Here is an 18,874-nt window from a genome sequence, read left to right on the forward strand (position 1 = left end):
GTGATTATCAATTGGTCAAGTTAGGCAGTAAGGAGGCGGTATCTTATCCACACTAGAGTAAAAACAGATGGCACAGAAATAAGATGACAACAAATAATCTGAGCTTTTCCTGATTTGTCGAATTAAACTTATTATTTAATACTAATAAACTGATCTCCATCGGGTGTTTTGTCATCTGGCTGCAGTGAACTTTCACATGTACTGCTCTTGTATAAGAATAAGAAATTATATTGTATTGAAAGTATATTGAATAAATGCTAAATGTCAAAAATGGGTGCATAAGCATACATTTAACATACAACTCTATGACGCTCCATTACATTTTACAGCACTCGGTGCCTTCAGTAGCAGCGCTGGGTCGTGTTATTATATTTGTCCTAAGGCTATAAGTTAGTGGTGAGGTAAGGTACTGTAGCTTCCCTGCAGCCAGCCCTCGGCACGGTATCACACAGCTCGGTTGTTTTGTCTGTGGCAAAAGGAGGAAAGTCCTGTCAGGAGTCTGCACTCTGCTAGTGGTTTCTCACTGCAGTCTCTGTATGTGGGTAGAAGCGCGGATCCCACTCTACATCAATTACTCTGGTGCTGGCTCGCTCCTCCAAAGACTTTCTGTCTGTTTGAATTCCCCTGATGACAGATCAGCCTTGAGTCTGCCTTCCTCAATAGATATGCAGTGCAACTCATCAACATGACCCATAATCTGCTGCTCAAGATATGTTTTGCTGCACAGGAAATCTTCCTACTTGTATTTTTGCTAATCGTCATTTGTAGGGTCGAGCAGATGAACTCTGATAAGATAAGGAATGATGAATCAGGTAAGAACTGGAGGAGACTTGTGAAATATTTCCTCTCTGAGCGTGGCGCCCCCTGATGGCTTTTGTTCTCCACAGTGTAGCCAGCAGTAGATAAAAGAAATAATAAAGCCAGGAAATCTATATCATAGTTAATGAGATTTTCAGCTTTGCTTTCCTTCAGTCCCTTTGTGTTTTTGTTGAAGGTAATACCTGCGTCAGGACCAGTTTCAGATGCACGTAACCTTGTTTCAGTACAGCTCCATTGGTCGTGCTGTTTTCACAGGCCTTTTCTTCCTTTTTGTGTCACTCACTTGTTATTGTATATTGTTCTTGGTGTGACATGTGACCTCTGCTGCACGGTGGTGGAGTCACCAGGTTCACGTTGCCCTGGAGAGTTGGGTACTCATTCAACATTACAAAATAATGGTTTCAACATCGCTTTTAACAGGGGTCACAGCCATTCTGAGCACAGGAGTTGTCAAGAAGTGATTTTAATTTAATCAGATCCCGTAACCGTGGTAACAATGGACACACAAGCTGTTGCTGTGTTTTTGTTTTTTTCTCTGTTTGGGCTGGCATGCAAATCTGTCTGTGCTATTTGATATATATAGAAAGTGACAGTTTAATCATTGTGAGGAGGTTTCAGCTAAATAGAACCAGGATGCTAAATTGATTTAAGCTAATTGGAAGTCTTTGTCTTATTTGGAGATGAAACGAAAATGCTGCTTATTCTTAATTCCTAATCATTTAGTTAATGATTGAAACAGGATGTACTGATAATCGTTTCTTAACTTAACCGTGTCCCTGTATTTTTATGTGGGCCTGACAGTTCTGAACAAAAGCTCATTATTTAAACATGTCACTGATTTTCTGAGGTTTTGTAAACCCGCAAGTACAGATGTTTAATCTGTTATCCAAATCAGTCTAATCCATCCAATAATCAGCTGCTGAGGTAATATTCATCATAGTGCTGCCACGAAAATTAGATCTGAACTGTACTCAATACACCATGAAGTGGAGCAGAGACTTTTTAAATCAAAGTTATAACCATAGTGATGTATTATAATGAATTTTACAATCTTAGTATTTGTGTTATTACACCTTTTCTATTTTTTTTTGGTCAAAGCTGCAATATTTCAGTAACATGCTAGAAAACTCATTTTTCATATTCATGATCCACATGGGGGGAATTCTGCTGACTTTGGCGATCTTGCATGCTTATACACTCATGGGTAGTTGTAGGTACTAGACTTTAAATTAGATTACATAGCCTTCCCCTGCCAGTCCTATACTATCCTTACCACTTAATTCCTGCACTCACTGATCAGAGGTGCTCTGTTTGGCAGTTATATGGTGCTGAGGAAGGACATACGCGAGATAAACAGCGACTGTCCCCCAAAAGCTGATGCAGGTCTCAAACCAGGTAAGTTTACCATCGAGCTTAAGGCTGCAAGTACTATTTTAGAACTTGTGATTTTCTGCATGTACCTATTCCCTGACATCTGTGGGCAGGTCTGGGTGTTGACACATTTAGCAGAAAGTGCTTGCAGAGTGGGTTGCAGCAAGGCACACAGAAGAAAGAGGAGTTTTGTTTTTGTTCTGGGGAAATGCAGCAGTGGAGAGATTCTGTCACTGTCGAGTCTATTTTTATTTGAAGTCCTCACCATGCTTTTTATATAGTGGCCCCATTTTTCTGCTGCAGAGCTCTTACTCTCTCGTAATTACAGTTAGGAAGCAGCTCGGTATTATCCCAGTCTCTGTGTTCACAGGTGGTTGACTCACAACTGTGATGTTTTCCACATTGCAAAAGCGTAAAACAAGCATCTGCCAATGTGGTTAGATGCTACTTAAACCCACCTGTGACATGGTGGCTGAACGATACTGCTGCTCTGAGTCACTGCAAATACTCAAGCTGCCTAATTCCACTGATGCTTGTAATGATTTTGGCAAAAACTTTTGTATGTGTATGTATATGTTTTTGTATGTGTATGTATATGTTTGTGTGTATATATAGTCTTCGCAGAATGCTATAGCTTGAGTTTTACTAGCTCCCTTTGCTTGATTATGTGAGCAGGAATGGTAAGTAAGTGATCAGTGTTTCATTACTCTCCTTCTGTGTTCGACAGCGCTGGACTCAGCCTTGGAGTTCCAGGAGCACTTGGTCATACCCGGCACCTGGAAGACGGAAGTGAAAGAGGAAAGTTCCAGCAGTGAGGATGAGGAGGATGATGAAGAGGAAGACCAGGAGGAGGATGCCAGTGGTGAAGAAGAGGAGGTAGATGCAGAGCTGGTAACATGCTTCTCAGCCCATCGGGTCCAGCTAAAGATTCAACCGTTTTGCTTCCTGTCTGCAGGAGGAAGTGGAGCCATTCCCGGAGGAGAGGGAGAACTTTCTGCAGCAGCTGTACAAGTTTATGGAAGACAGAGGTAAATCAGCGCTTAAATCAAATTAGTGTTTACAGGTTGACTTCTGAGCTCTTTTTAAACTCTATCAAATTTCACCCACCTAAAAAATGAAAATAATATGTGTTGTGATGTCAAGTTCCATTTTTAATTTTATTGCCTTAAGTATCTGCACTTTGTGATCTCAGCTGAGCAAATGTTTTCCCACTTAGTCTAATAGGGTTCGAGTGTAGTTTTTAATGAGACTTTTCAGTGGGGAGCAATGTACTTTTTACTGCCTTACAGTTCTAGTTCTTTATTATTCCTTGGGTTATGGTTTGACACAAAACATAAATATATACAAATATACCAGCTGTGGTTTTGTCAGTTTTCTTACTATTCAGTTATTTTTGCTAAAAAGGTCTATCACATTTTTTTTTTAACTTGAATATTTTGTATTAATTAAATCCACTTAATGCAGCTGTATAGATTTGTTTACAGTAACATCACTCACTGCTTAATCTTCTATCTTTCTGTGTACTAACTCAACTGATTCACTGTTTCTCCTCAGGAACTCCCATCAACAAACGACCTGTTCTGGGCTACAGGAACCTGAACCTGTTCAAACTCTACAGGCTGGTGCACAAACTGGGAGGCTTTGACAATGTACGCATCGGTTTGACGTTAATACTTTTTAGAGTAGTTTTATTCGATGTTGACTCATTGTAGAACTGTCTTCTTTTGTGTCCACAATTGAGCAGATTGAAAGTGGCTCTGTTTGGAAGCAAGTCTATCAGGATCTGGGAATTCCTGTGCTCAACTCAGCCGCTGGCTACAATGTCAAATGTGCTTACCGCAAGTACGTACTACCTCCACAGCTCCTCCAGGGTTTTACCTTTGTTTAGCAAATGCAGCATTCTGTGTTTTTTTCCATTGTGTGCTAGTCAGCCTCCTGTTTTAGGCAAACCTTTTAGCACAGCAGACATGGACATCTTCTGTATGCATAATATTAAAGGATCTTCTAATCATGCAGGTACTTGTATGGTTTTGAGGAGTACTGCACATCCACTGCAATCACCTTCAGAATGGACCTCCCGCTGAAGCAGGGTCCCAAGGGGGAAGTGAAGTCTGAAGGAGAAGCGGGAGGAAACGCTCCCACGTCATCCACCTCAGAAGAGCCCACAGCAAAGGCGAATGAAGAATCCTGTACTACACAGTCTGTAGATTGCAAGGTGCTACATTCTCCAAGTTCTGTTTGAATAAAATGGCATGTTTAGTGTAGTCATGCAGAAGATCGTATTTAATTTAAATGCTTAATTCTCCCATAGGAGGAAAAACCTGATTTGACCCGAACCAAAATGGATACCGAACCATTAAAGAGTGACGAAAAGGACAGTGGAAACGATGATGATGATGATGAGGAGGAGGAGGAGGGGGATGAGGAGGAGGAGGAGGAGGAGGAGGATGATGATGATGAAGAAGATGGTCCACATGAGGGAAAAGCTAATGAGGACTTGTTGACACAAAACGTCGGGCCTGAGAACATGAAGCAGGAGCCCGGCGAGGAGCAAGAGAGCAAGGACAACTCTGGGTAGGTGGCTAGAAGGAGCAGTCCTTCTATTAAGGTGATGAAAAATTACCTCCTGGCACAAACACAACTTCCCTAGAGGCTCAATCTTGGCGTAACTGTGTTAACAGCACATCATCAACATTCACCAACAACTCTTGAGTTGTCAAAAGTTCTCCAGACAAAAAATTGCTTCAAAGATTATTAACATGTGACAAGATAAGTAGAGACACTTCTGACCTCAGTGACACTAATACCCAACATACCCACAATGCACCTCTACCTGTTAACCAGAAAGGAAAGCTCTCCCCTGTCTTTTTTTAAGTTGCTCTGTGCTATTAATAATTCTTGTGCATTAGTCCACATCAGCTGGAAGAGGCATTGTTGAGCACCAAGCCTGACTGCTAACTCTCACCTAGCATGTCATGCAGTGCTCTCTGTCTTTCTCTGTCCCTGGCTGAGACCATTTGAGTCCGGACAGCCTCATTCACACTCAGTCCACACAACATGGCTGTTGCTCTTCCTGATTTCTGCTCTTTTCTAAACTCTTATCAGTCTCCCTGTCCTTTCTTCCTGTCTTTTCTCTTTATTTTGGCTTTTTGGTGTTCAGCTTGAATGATGTTCAGTGTTCCATGTGTGTGAATGTTGTCACTAATGCATTAGTTCAGTAGTCACAAGATAGTGCTTGAAAGGCTTTGAAAGGGAAAGGGGAAGTTTGGGTGTTTTTAAATATCTGAAGTGGGTATGTTAAACTGTTTGGTCTATGTTAGGTCCCTTTTCCCTGTTGTTTCCTGTTTACAACATCTTGATTAGCGCTTTCCGTGTGGTTTAGAACTGTGTGTGTGTTCACGCTCCAATTTTGCAGTTTAGTTATGATTGTTTGTGTGACTGGCCAATGACTATAAAACACTGCACCACTGTTCACCTTCTCTGTGTAAAGTGGTTTGTGTTTGATTGGTGCATTGAACATTTGTCCAACTTTATTTCTACCCTGACCCTCTTACATTGCTCTTAGTATTCCTCTGTCTGTTGTTTTATCACTGGCGGCTGTAGATTACCACTGTATGCCGAGTATCAGGAGGTTCCCTTCTGGCTTTTGATGAGGCCAGGGGTCCCACTGGATTATGTAGTTGTGTGAACATTTACACTGAGCCCAGACAACCTGCCCACTGAACTGATCTAAGCTTTACCGATGATATCAACCTGTTTGATGTTAACATCCAATAATCTGGATGGAACCTGTTGTGTGTATGTGGACACACACCATTCTTCATTCTAGCTACAAACAGTTTAAAAACTGTGGATGAAGCAAGTGAAAGAAATTTGGAAAATTCACTTTTAATTTATATTATTGTTAGATAGGTTATAAGATTGAATCAATGTCTGATTTTCCCCAGATCCAGCATTTTGCTTCTATTAAGCATTTTGACGCTCTAGTTCATGACATTTCCACTGGACAGGATTAAAGAAGCTGTCGTAAACAATGGTTTAGGATCATTTGTTCACAACCGTCCTTATTGATGAAGCTCTTGTTTTTTGGAGTTTGATCAATGTATAATTTATAAGTCGAAACCATTAAACTCAAATTTGTCTAAACCTCAAAATATTAACTTCCAAACCATTTAAACTTCAAGAGGATATTGTCAGGCTCAACATAGCATAAACAAATGTTTTTGCTAATATGTCTCAAATATACGTAACTCTGTCAAATGAGAGAAGTCTATTACCGTCTGCTTCAAACCTGCGTGAAACGATCAGTTATGTCTTCGGATGCTACCAGTTCCTTGGGCTGCTGCTCGATAAAGCACATCTCCGGAGCAGTTCGGTATGACAGGATACACGAGGTGCTGTGTCATGGCTGCTCTCTGTGGCAGCAAATCGAATTAGATCCCGCGGCCATTTACCGTCAGTCCTCTAGCCTCGCTTTAGGCCGCCGCGCTGCCTGCCAAGTTGTGCTTTGCTGTGCTAACCTGCCGCTGTGGCCCCTGCACCTAAACCACTTACCGGCACTACTGCGTCACCTGCGCACCCTCCAGCTTTGCATCTCTGTTCCCCACTAGCGCCTCTTTGTGGCTGCTTTGTTTCTTACAGCGTGTGCGTGAATGAGAATCCCAAGCATGTTGTTGGTGGACGTAGGGTTAGATGTTATAACAGTAGTGTTATTTCAAATGCAAGATTGATTTCTGTCATAAAAGACTGATGTTTTATTTGCTGAAACACTTCATGTACTGTTCTTTGACTGGGTCACTGTGAAGCTGCAGCTTGGTGTAGGCAACACTGGACTAGGACATGATCGGGAGCCTCATGTTTCTTCATTTATAGGGGGCCTAGTGTTGTAATGGGACAGGGCAGGCAGGGTTGAGCAACTGTATTAGATAACAGGCATCCTAGCAGCAGGAAGTGAGATGGGTGGGTGGCTGTGGCTGGGCTTCTGTGGTGTGGAATGGGGCAGCCTAGGGCCAGGAAGTGCTGAACTGTTTTTCTTGCAGGGATGACAGCAGTCAGGAGGGGGAGGAAGGGGAGGAGTTTGAGTGTTACCCCCCGGGGATGAAGGTGCAGGTGAGGTATGGGCGAGGCCGCAATCTGAAGACGTACGAGGCCACTGTGAAAGAGGCAGACGTGGAGGGGGGAGAGGTGCTCTACCTGGTGCACTACTGTGGCTGGAACGTCAGGTAAGACAGGACCTGGGGAGAAAACACCTAATGTCTATATTCACAAAAGATATATATTAAAAAAAAGACATATTTTAACCCTCAATCCAGCTCAGGGGATTACCGCTATGTGGGTATTCCCATAGTAACGGATACCTCCCTTCCTTAAATTCTGCTTGATCTGCTTCAGTCCCATGGTCAGTACTCTGATCATGGACACTGGGCCATCTAGTGGCAGTAACAGAACTGAGCATTGGGTTGATGTGGATCGCTCCTCAGCTTCCCTCTCTCAGTTTTGACTGAACCCCCTGTCTGTCTGTCTCTCAACCAAATTTACAGAGACGCTGAATTCTAATCACTTCCCTGCAGGAAATTGACAACCAGTGGTTCTGACTTAACCTTTATTATAGTATCATGTGAGCTACCCCTTAAATTTCTGAAAGGCCAATCAAAGTGCTGCTACACTCACCTCTACCTCTCAACCCTCTCCCCCCTCCCCAGTGGGTCAGGGTTAATGCAGTGTTAAGTAGAGTGTTAGGGTACCATTACACAGAGGTTACCTAGTGCAATCAGCATTTCATTTGCTCAAAGTTGTTGTGTGGTCCTCTAGCACTCTATAAAAGACTATGGGATGTTCTCTGCATTGTGTCTGTTGTGTGTGATGTTGTGAAATTTAATTTTCGTCATACGACCCAAGTAGCACCCTTGGTACTGTTGGTCAACTCTGTTGAATATGATTTGTGTAGTGGTCGGTGTCAGTATTCTTTCTTTCTTTCATCGTAAAGGTTTGTCTTTTTCCACATAACACCATGGGATTTCCTCTTCTGCTGCTGAGGCTCATTGTGTCGCAGCAACATGTTGGGGCCAGACAGTAGAGGGTGTGGTGTGAGATTTTGAGCTTCTCCCAAGGATCTGAATAATGAAATGGTGTCTTTTGTACTTGACTTTTAGATATGATGAATGGATCAAAGCTGACAAGATTGTGCGCCCTGCCAATAAGAATGTACCAAAAATAAAACACCGCAAAAAAATAAAGGTATGAGTTAGGAAAATGTTTCTGCTTAAACCTCCATTTGTTTTTGCTTTTTTTTAAGAATCACTGACTGTGTTAAACTCTGATAGAACAAAGCTGAGAGGGAACGAGACAGGTTGGAGAGGCTCAATGACAGAGACGTCCTTGGCCCTTCGTCCAATGCAAATCGCCTCCCTCGCTCCAAATGTGGGCTGAGTCAGGATGTCTTTTCCAAGATGGATGAGGGCGAGGACAAAGGGACTCAGCAGCCTCCGGTCAAGTCCATTGAAATCACTTCTATCCTCAATGGTCTGCAAGGTAGAAACACTAACACACGCGTGTAGTGTTTATGCACATTAGGACTGTTTCACTTTGATCTGCAGTCATTTGTCCCAGAATAAAGTTCTGTCTTGTCTGCCCCAGCGGAGATGTCTACGGACGAAAGTGAGCACGAGGATGAGGAAGGGGAACAAAATGAAGAGGATCGCCCAGGTTGCAGAGGCAGCCTCAGGAAGCCCCCCTCAGAGCCACTGCAAACGTCAGAGCACTGGGAGGGTGGGGCCCCTCCCGAAGGATCCAAACCTCCTCCAGTCTCAGGAAAAAGCCAGGATTTAGTCAGTCCAGAGAGCACTGATGTCGGAAAGCGCAGAAACCAATCGGAGGCAGAGGGAGATGTGAGCACCAAGAAGCGGAAATCCGACAGTGCAGTGGAGAGAACTTTGAGAGGTCAATCCAAAGCTAAGTCCAGAAACACCAGGAGCGCCGACTGGCTCCCGGGAGGCTCTCCCAAGAAGCTGGAAGACAGAGCGGCGGGCCCTGGAGAGGAGAGGGGAGCCACGTTGAGCAGCAGTTCTGATGATGAGGCTGCAGCGCTGGCCGAGTCCCATGCTGAGGAATGTGAGCGAAGCCGCTCAAAAACCAAAGGCTCTCCTTCCAAGAAGTACAGTGGGATTAAGGAGAAGAACAAAAGTAGCAGACAAGCTGCGTTCTGGGAGGTTCCTGAGAAGAGGCCCAAAATGTCTGGGAATGCAGAAGAACGACCTGCCGTTCGCGCTAAGGGACAAAAAGACGTGTGGTCCAGCATTCAGGCCCAGTGGCCCAAGAAGACACTCAAAGAGCTGTTCTCCGACTCGGACACGGAGGCAGCCAATTCTCCTCCACCACCTGTTCCCTCATGTATGGAGGAGCCACGTGTGGAGCAGGAGCTCGGGCCTGAGGATGAAGCCTCAGAGGAGCAGATGGAGAACGACAAACTGCAGGAGTTCCCGAGCAGTGGCAGCAACTCTGTTCTTAACACACCACCAACCACGCCAGAGTCCACATCCGGAGGAGGCAGTGCTCAGGAAGAATCTAGTCAAGCACAGCCATCCTCGCCACCACCGTCCATCCCTTTCACTTTGCCTTCAGAGCCGGTTTCTGATGCTCTGCCTTCAGGACCCACACAGGAGGAAGTGACAGGCGGCCGCAGCGAGACGGACAGCAGCACGGTGGAAGTGGAAAGCCTCGGAGGGGAGCAAGACCTCCCTCAGGATGAAGGGGCGGGTTCCCCATCAAAGGTGTTTGACGTCAGCCTCTCCTGCAACAGTAGCAGCATCTGCAGTCTGGAGTTGAGCAACAGCAGCCAACAGGAGAGTGAGCAGAAGTCCAAAGGTACAAAATCTTTTTGAAATGATAGATTTTTGTATTTTTCCTCAGCATAGAGAACTAAAAAAAATACACTGACAACTCATTTCACAGGCTGCCTGTTCTCTCATCTTTTTGTTCTCTTTGTAGCGTCTGTGAGTCAGAAGCGGCAGAAAGAATCACAGCCAGGTGGAGCCTCAAAGAAACATAAGCCAAACCGCAAGAGCCTAGGTGTGCCTCCCAAAAAGAATAGGAAAACAGGTAAAAAGAGCCGGAGACAGGACTGCTGACACCTTGATGGCCTTCTCACTTCAAATGCCAGCTCTAATTTTATCCTGCCTTCCATATTTACATGTTTCTCCTAAAACGAACCCTGCTGTCTTCTCCTCCTCCGCAGCCAACAGCAGTGACAGCGAGGACCAGTCTGTGGCTGAGGGCACTGCCAAAACAACTGCCTCTAAGAACAACGTATCCGACGTGAAGGCTGCCACTTCGCCCAAGTGTCACGGGCGATCTCCCCCCTCGAGCCATAAGTACCACAAGCACGGTGAAGCTGACCACCCCCAGCATCGGGACAACCATGGAAGATCACCACGCGTGTACAAGTGGAGCTTCCAGATGTGTAAGTGTCTCACATTGAACTTAGTTTCACCTAATTTGTTCAATTTACTTTTAAACTTTCCTTTTTTATGTGTGTGTGCGTGTGTGAGAGTGACATTTGGACAAACGGAACCTATTAAGCACATATGTTTCTTCAACCAAGTCTTACGTCTAAACTGCATTATTTGTGCTGACGTAGCGGACTTGGAGAAGATGAGCAGCCTGGAGAGGATCGCTTTCCTTCAGGAGAAGCTGCAGGACATCAGGAACCACTACCACTCCCTCAAGTCTGAGGTGGCCTCCATTGACAGACGCCGAAAACGCATGAAGAAGAAAGAACGGGAAAGTGAGTCAGCGTTGCTGTTTACCAGGAAGGCGTAACTTCAGCTGTTTTCAAGCACACGTCAAACTTGGATGGGGTTGAATTTAGGCACAACAGGTGCAGCACACTACACCTCCTACTCTCCTCATACTGTAACATATCGTCTTTATCTCCCGCAGGCACTGTGGCTGCTTCCTCTTCCTCATCGTCATCCTCCTCGCCGTCCTCCAGCTCACTGACGGCGGCCGTAATGCTGACGCTGGCCGACCCTCCGGTCTCATCCTCATCCTCCTCATCTCAGAACTCTGGGGTATCAGTGGAGTGCAGGTGACAGGACGAACCAGCAACGAGCCACCGCACTAAGCACTTAACCAGCACCCTGGGGTCACCACCCCCGCTACCTTCCAACAGGACGGTCAAGTCAACCTGCATACTGTAACTACTGGGGCACAAAAAAGAACAGACCAGAGACAAAAAAACAAGAAACAAGCACTATTTTCTATTGACAACTGTTTCCTTGGCAAGCTAATGGCACTTAAGTGCACTTTTATGAAGATTGTGTAGGGATGACATTTGTCAAAAATATATACAGATTTGTCTTATGCGCTCTCCTCAATTGAACATTTATAAGAATTGTTTTTGCAAGCAATAACTGTTTCCATTTGATAAAGTTCTATTGGTAAGGGATGATTTTCACTGAAGACCTCTTTGCTCTGTCCTCAGAGTTCCACATGGTGCAGCCTGTGCTGGCCATATTATTATTATTAGTATTATCATTATTACTATTATTATTATTGTTATTATTATTAATAATATTATCGTTATTAGGGGAATTCAGAGGAACACTGCCACATTGGCATCAAGCACGTGTGAAATGTAATTTTTGCCATGGTTCTCTGTCCACTGTCACTTAAAAAAGGCCTTAGTGTGGCTAAACCTCAAGTGGTTGACTTGCATACGGGCACGTGGGCCTGTACACTGGTAGTGGATCGATGGATGCACTGCAGGTCCACTGACGGAGTCGGTGAATACATTTGGAATGATACTGTAGTGCAGCCGTGGTCAACCCTGATCCTCAGCAGCCACGGCCCTTCTTGTTTCCCTGATTACCTGCATCAGTGAAGCAGAAGCTGTGTGCACAGAGAAGGGTGAAAGACAAGTAGGGTGGTGACCCTCGGGGCCAGAGCTGATCGTCGCTGCTGTTGTGCCTTTTTGTTCTTCCCCTTGGGGCACTTTGAGAAAGGACAGCACTTTTTTTCCTGATTCTCTTGTAAGATCAGAGGATCTTGTGGAATAATGTGTGCCTGTATGAGTGACAGGTAGTGGAGGGCTGAGTCTGACGCATGCGGACGGTTTAACACAGCTAAAGTAATGTTATTGAAAAAGCAAAGTTACTACTGAATACTCATCCACGTTGGGTATAACTTAAGGTTAAGTTGTGCAGTTTAAAATGTGCACTGACAGATGATGTGAATCCAGCAGCCACCTTGCTTCTGTTTTATCAGCCTTTTAAAAGCCTGTCTTCATTTTATTGTTTTCATCACTCATTTTCCCTCATCTCAAGTCCTCAACGTCCTCACTGAATATTTGATGACGCACATCTGCAACTGGATAAAGTTAACTTGAAGTTAGCCAGTATTCATATACATGAATGAAGCTGAATACCGCTTTCGCAGTGTTTCACACTATGAAATTATTTAATTCCATTACGTTTCTGCTTCATTGAATAAAGTATTGTTCTACTTTTAGTAATGATCAATAACCCCATGCCTGCTTCTGCTCATACTCATCCCTACCAAAAATATTTGGGTCTGTCTCCTGTACTGCGACCAGATTAGAGGTAAAGCTATTGTAAATGTGCATTTATATCATAAAGTGATGTGTGTATACATTTCTGAAGACATCTCCAGTGTTCCCTTTGTATAGACCCCCTGCTGTATGATAACCTGAAGTTACATTTTGTTTGGCACTTGTATGTAATTGTATGCTTTTTGTTATACATTTGTATATTGAGAAGTGTTTTGAGTCAAGCTATTTAATATCTTGCACTGGTTATAACATGTACTTTTCTGTACAGACAGTTTTACGGTTTTAACTGTAGTTTGTGTAAATACTGAGGGTTACAGCATGTTTGTTCTCTCCTTTTCTCGCCATTTTAGTTCTTTTGGAGGAGAAGATTTGGGTTTTTGTTCTGTTAGGCCTCTTTTATCAGTTTTAATAGTTATGTTTTCTTTCTTTTTTTAATTCCATGTTTGTTTTAGTTTGTATTCTGTTTTATTGTTTTGTTTTTTCTAGAGCTTGTGCTTGTAAGAAGAGAATGGTGATTTGGATGTGACTGAACTATTTTCCAACCTGTACATGGCCTGAAGCTGAAGCTGTATGATCCTGTATGTGGGAAAAAAAGGTTTCGATCATAGGTAAAGAGAGAGTAATAGAGCTTATTAAAAAATGCTCAATAGTATTTATTAGGCTCATCTGATGATGGTCATTGTGTAATTTATTGTAAAAATGTAAGCAAAGCAGAATTCTCTGTTTGAAATAAATACCATAGTTTGTGAAGTACCCTGTGTCTGCTTCAATCAGTGAGGGAATTTAATGCATAGTTTTAAATACATATGTGTGTTTATTTTTTTTATAATTTTTTTTATTTATATTTTTATATATTTATATTATCTACTGTTTGTAGCTAAAAGGACATCCACTTCAAACATACTGTTGAAAATCCTTTGATGTTTACTTGATGTGCACTTGGTAAGTGGTATATTTTAGTCTTTGGCATTGTTGGTTAAAAATTTAGTTTAAGATTTTGTTAAAGGAGATTTTGAAGTATTTCAATTTTACACCTCATTAGAAAATAATTACCACAAACCAATCAGGTATATTATATTATATTATATTATATTATATTATATTATATTATATTATATTATATTATATTATATTATATTATATTATATTATATTATATTATATTATATTATATTTTGCGCGATACACCGAAAACGCGGGGCCGTGACGTCATCGTTACGCTTTACGTACTTTCTGTCCGCACTTCCGCAGCAACGTGCTAGCTGAGTTCCTTTAGTACCGGCTGAGCTTTAGAAGACTTCAGATATGATTAGCGCCAGGGTGAGCGCAGTTGTTGCCGGGGTGTGCGGAGCCCTGTTCATTGCATACTGCATTTATTTCGACAGGAAACGGCGGAGTGACCCTCTCTTCAAGGAAAAGCTGCGGGAACGTAAGTGTTGGGGGAGAGGAAGTTAGCTAAGCGGTGAATTTAAGAGAGTATGGCACGTTAGCAAGTACTCCACCCGGACAATATTTATTATTATTGTATTATTAATAAATATACTACCCACCTCAATTACGCTTTGCATCTAATAAGTTGTTCTCCAACTTAGTCTTAACTCACGTGTGTAGCAGGATGAGTAGCTAACGCGTGGCTGAAGCATGCTGTGGCTAGCAGTTGTAACCACGTGTTTCTCGTGACATCAAACCTATACCAACAGATGTTAAATCCACTTCTGTGTTACAGGCAGAAGAAGACACAAGGCATCTAGTGAGAAGTCTGGACTGACTAAGGTACGACACGTGAACATTAAGCTCCAGTAAAGTGAAGTTGAAATGAAATTGAGCATGTAAATCTCGTTGATTTTACAGCTGCCTGATTTAAAGGATCCAGAGGCTGTTCAGAATTTCTTCCTGGAAGAAATCCAGCTGGGAGAGGAGCTTTTGTCACAAGGTAGGTCATGTATGTAGTTCTACAGGGATCCACGTGTACTGTACTCAAAGCATAGCCTTCTGGGCCTCGTGTTAGCAACGTTCAACCATTAAAATCTCGGATGGATCTCTGCATCGTTCCTACGCCCATTGCCTGTGTAACAAGTAGTTTCCAAACCTGTTCAGGTGAATTTGAAAAAGGTGTGGACCACCTGACCAATGCGATCGCAGTGTGTGGTCAACCTCAGCAGCTGCTTCAGGTGCTCCAGCAGACTCTGCCGCCTCCAGTCTTCCAGATGCTGCTGACCAAACTGCCCAGCATTAGCCAGGTCAGTATGTCCTGTAGCTCACATTGTACTGTAATAGTAATGGTGGTGAAGCATCCTTATAACCCCCTCAGTTGCCTAGTGGTTACTGGGATAAGAAAGGATGCAAGAGAAATATTAGAATTATCCAAAGCTGAGCGCTATGCATCAGTAGCTCTTGGTTATTTCACCTCTAAGACAGATACTTAATTAGCTGCTTAATGTCTTGCTTGAAATGCTATCATGCATATTTAGCTATTTGTTTTCTAAAAGCATCTAAAGAGTGTTTTCTCTGTTTTCCAGCGAATCGTCAGCTCTCATTCTTTAACAGAAGATGATGTTGAATAACTGTCAAAATGTATGAAATGAAAACCTATTAATATTCCATTACGGGATTTGGAACACTGAGATTTATGCACCATTTGGTACATTCGACAGCATCTGCGTTGAGTCTGATTATTACGGAGCTCACGCTTTTGGACACAAGCGACAATGACCTTTGAAAGCTTGAACAAATCTGAAATGTTAAATGCATTCCACTCCTCTTGTCCTGTCCTCATTTGTGTTTTCTAGCTGTTAATTTGTGTCTCACATGCACTACTGTATATTTTGAGGGCTTGCTGGTGTATAAATAGAAGTGTGTGTGTGTGTGTCTGTAGATTTTTCCTTACATATTGCTGCACTGCACATGTGAAATATAAATGTCTACACTATGATCAATTCTCATTTGTGCAATATTGTCTGCCAATTTTTCTGGAGCATTTGATGTCCATTAAATGTTATTTTTATACTCCTGTCTTTTCTTATTTGCACATTTTAGTACTATTAGCCAGTAGATGGCAGTAGCAATGCACAGGAAAATCTGAAGCAATAACCCTTCAGAAATGTGGAACGTGGGCAGTTTTTGTCGGCTTGGACAACTGGTGAGTCTTTTTTGGAGCAAGGGAAGTGTTAAGTGCATATGAATAAATATCCTACATTTTATGCAACAGGAAGTGATTTGTAAGAGGTGGAAAAAAAAATGAAAAGCGAGGCAAGGCTGCTGTGCCATCATGTGAGAGCTGTGGTTTTGTTTCCAGCCAGCGTGCTAAGACACACAAGGTTGTGGGAGCATGTAGAGCCATACTGTCTTTGTTGTGAATGACTTGATTGTGCGTGCAGGGGAGTGAAAGTGGAGCAGCTCATGGGGGGCAGTCTGGTTAAAGTGTGTCTCTTGGAAGACAAATAGAGCTGTAATTATTTTTATCCCTGTCTGCAGCTGTTTTTCTAAGGACTCTGGCCGGAGCAGCCTGGGTCCTGAGTTTGCCAGGAAACGAGAGCAGCGGAAAATAGTTTTTCTACATTAGGAATGAAAAATGAAAATTGAACGCTGGCCCAGAAATGTCGAGTGAAAAGTAAATGGTAGACAGTGTTCCATTTTCCATGAACTCATGCACTCACTCGACGGCCTTTTCCTCAGTACTCCTGCTAGTTTGCCATTTGGTGGAAAAGGAGAAGCCTGTCAAAAGGCCTGCAGAGTTGTCTGGCCCCGGAGTGTGTGTGTGTGTGTGTGTGTGTGTGTGTGTGTGTGTGAACAGAAGAAGTGGCTCGTTGTTAATCTGCCCTTTGGGGGAGGATGAGGAAAAAAATAACACTCAGTGTTGGAGGTCTGCTCCTGGAGCTGGGGGTGGGAACGGCCTTAGGCTCTTCCCCACAGTATCACTGGCCCGTTTCTCTAAATAAACACTCAGCCGCCGGCCACGGACTCTGTCCCCTGCAAAGACGCAGAGCTGAGGGGCCACGGAGGGACAGCAAACAGGAGCAGCCCGCTCTGGAAGCACGTCATCGTAAAGTAAACCAAGCGTAACGGGCCCTGACATGAGGCCGCGACCCCGTTCGATTCAGCATGACACAGCAGATCCCCAGTCGGGCTTAGGAGCCAAAGCTGCTCTCTATCGTCAGCATTAATGTGACGGACGGACGGACTGTTTGTTGTACTTTTTTTTAAATTTAATGTCATTATTTTAAATCCAGCCCTGCCGTAAATGAAATCACGGTGTGATGGAGGCGTAGGGGCGGTTAGACCCCGCTGGGGCTGTAGGGGGCACTGTTGCTCCAGGCAGCGTCTGCAGGCGCCACTGCAGGACGACTGAATGGAAGGAGCTGAGAGCAGAGCAGTTCCCGTTGACAGCAGTAACAATGGCTTCTCGCCTGCAGCAAAGCGACCGTGATTCTTAACACTCCGTAATGCTTTATTTTCCCCCTTCTAATGTGCTCGCAATGACGGATGCACCGTGCTCCATTCATTACAGGTGCAGGACGTGACCTGTAACTGAAGGCGACGCCGTGGCTCGAACCGGCTCAGCCGCGAGCCGTCCGATGGCGGCCGTAATTTGTTTGCATGGACTCTTGTGTCAAACGTTGCACTGGGAGCGCCATAATCAGCCGAGCCCCGCAACTCGTTACAGGAAATCCTGTCAACAAATCATCCGCGGCCGTAATTACATTTGTTTGTGACTTTGAATGTCACAGCTTGATTGCCGATCTGCATGCGCCGCGTGCGCCATATATGCACAGATTGGGTGTCTGACTCGTGGAGTCGTCTGCTCGCGCACGAGCAGCTGTGTTTGGGAGTTTAAGGCGGCCAGAAATAACTCTGTTGTAAGCGGTTGCTATGGCAGCTTCAAATAGCTCTGCAGAGCCGAGCCGGTCTCCACCTGATATCCTGTGAGCTGTAACCTTCCAGGGAGCTATTCTCCGCCTGCAGATCACTGAGCGGCGTCCACGCGGGCCCCATTTGCTCGGGGGCCATGTTTTTCCGTTGCCTGGCGGCGCTCAGAGTCGCGGCGTCTGTGGCCCCCGTTGCTGACGTCACGGCCGCGGTGCCGGAGCCCGCAGCCTACTGTACGTTGTCATGGCGAGGGGGGGGGGGGGGGGGGGCATACGCGCGAGACGCGTCCGGGCTATAATGAAGACCGCTGCGCGTGCACGGCAGCAACGCGGCGTATTAATTACCCGGCACCTTCACTGTCATTCACCGGCGGGGGGGTGAGGGAGGGGGGAGGAAAAAAAATTCCAAGGCACGTCCTAAAAATAAAGCAGCACTCTACGTGCTCCGAGTATTAACTTCCACACAGATGACCCATTTTTCCATCTCAAAGGGTCTGGGTGGGTGGAAAAAAAAGAAGGGGGGGGGGGGGGGGGGGGGAGCGGGAGGGGAGGCAGCCGTGCAGCCAATCACGTGAATCCGAAGCGGGCTACGAATCCTGGCGGATTCCTCGTCCTCCGTGGGGCAATGCCTTCCTGTCGTCTGCCTTTTCCATCGCTGCTGGTGGTGATTTACCTCCTCCGCGCAGGTCTCTGCCCTCCCCCATGTGTGTATTCAAGCCTGTTGTTTACATTCACCACCAGTGCGAGCTGCAGGGTGTACACCCCCCCCCCCCCACACACACACACACCCAGAGTGCTTCTTTCTAATGTCACCCTGCCTCCAGCCTCCGCCTATCGCCTCATCGCTAGATCTCTGATTAGGCTGAAACCCAATAGCTCTGCTCCGCCTCAGAGAAGCTGAGAGCATCACGTGACCCGCGAATTCCTGTTTACGTTGGGTGGTTTTCGTGTTTTGGTCTTGCGACAGGCCGTGCTCTGAGCCGAGCTGAGCTCATCACAAAACGGAGGAGGGGGGGGGGGATAACAGCGACAGAGCTGAATGGGCGAGGAAGAAAAGCGCTCGGCGTCGGTTCTCATCCTGTCGTCTGTCATCAGCGTTATCTGTGCAATCGAGGCGAGGAGTGAAACTAGAAGAGGGAAGTCACACACGCCGAGCAGGAGGGTGAAGAAGGGGTTAACTAAGCAGACTGTGTGCACAGCTATTCCCCCCCTCCCCCTCCTCTGATGTGCCTTCCTGTCTCACAGGCAGCGAG

At 44.8% G+C, this 18,874-nt stretch overlaps 2 protein-coding genes and 1 non-coding gene across 4 annotated transcripts in view; all 3 read left to right on the forward strand.

Moving 5' to 3' along the window:
- arid4b (AT-rich interaction domain 4B) overlaps nt 1-13,510 on the forward strand; it is a 31,091-nt gene extending 17,581 nt beyond the window's left edge. Inside the window, exons 10-24 of one of the 2 annotated variants that reach the window (XM_029175132.3) lie at nt 2,138-2,214; nt 2,918-3,066; nt 3,146-3,218; nt 3,745-3,839; nt 3,935-4,032; nt 4,207-4,405; nt 4,502-4,764; nt 7,230-7,412; nt 8,343-8,427; nt 8,514-8,721; nt 8,827-10,053; nt 10,177-10,287; nt 10,424-10,648; nt 10,826-10,972; nt 11,128-13,510. In XM_029175132.3, the coding sequence (XP_029030965.1) occupies nt 2,138-2,214; nt 2,918-3,066; nt 3,146-3,218; nt 3,745-3,839; nt 3,935-4,032; nt 4,207-4,405; nt 4,502-4,764; nt 7,230-7,412; nt 8,343-8,427; nt 8,514-8,721; nt 8,827-10,053; nt 10,177-10,287; nt 10,424-10,648; nt 10,826-10,972; nt 11,128-11,279 (3,292 nt within the window). In that variant the 3' untranslated portion in view covers nt 11,280-13,510. The remainder of the gene's footprint in view (nt 1-2,137; nt 2,215-2,917; nt 3,067-3,145; nt 3,219-3,744; nt 3,840-3,934; nt 4,033-4,206; nt 4,406-4,501; nt 4,765-7,229; nt 7,413-8,342; nt 8,428-8,513; nt 8,722-8,826; nt 10,054-10,176; nt 10,288-10,423; nt 10,649-10,825; nt 10,973-11,127) is intronic. The other variant, XM_029175134.3, reaches the window with a different exon arrangement.
- Nucleotides 13,511-13,984: 474 nt separating this feature from the next.
- Nucleotides 13,985-15,762, forward strand: tomm20a (translocase of outer mitochondrial membrane 20). Its single transcript, XM_029127781.3, has 5 exons — nt 13,985-14,185; nt 14,483-14,529; nt 14,608-14,689; nt 14,854-14,996; nt 15,276-15,762. Exons 1-5 carry the CDS (start codon nt 14,062-14,064, stop codon nt 15,318-15,320), a joined length of 441 nt encoding a protein of 146 aa, XP_028983614.1. The 5' UTR covers nt 13,985-14,061; the 3' UTR covers nt 15,321-15,762.
- Nucleotides 15,045-15,176, forward strand: LOC114842358 (small nucleolar RNA SNORA14). Its single transcript, XR_003783383.1, has one exon. It is a non-coding gene; the product is annotated as a small nucleolar RNA SNORA14 (small nucleolar RNA).
- Nucleotides 15,763-18,874: the final 3,112 nt, after the last annotated feature.

Source organism: Betta splendens, chromosome 15, assembly GCF_900634795.4.
Source record: "Betta splendens chromosome 15, fBetSpl5.4, whole genome shotgun sequence".
In the NCBI taxonomy this organism is placed as follows: Eukaryota; Metazoa; Chordata; class Actinopteri; order Anabantiformes; family Osphronemidae; genus Betta; species Betta splendens.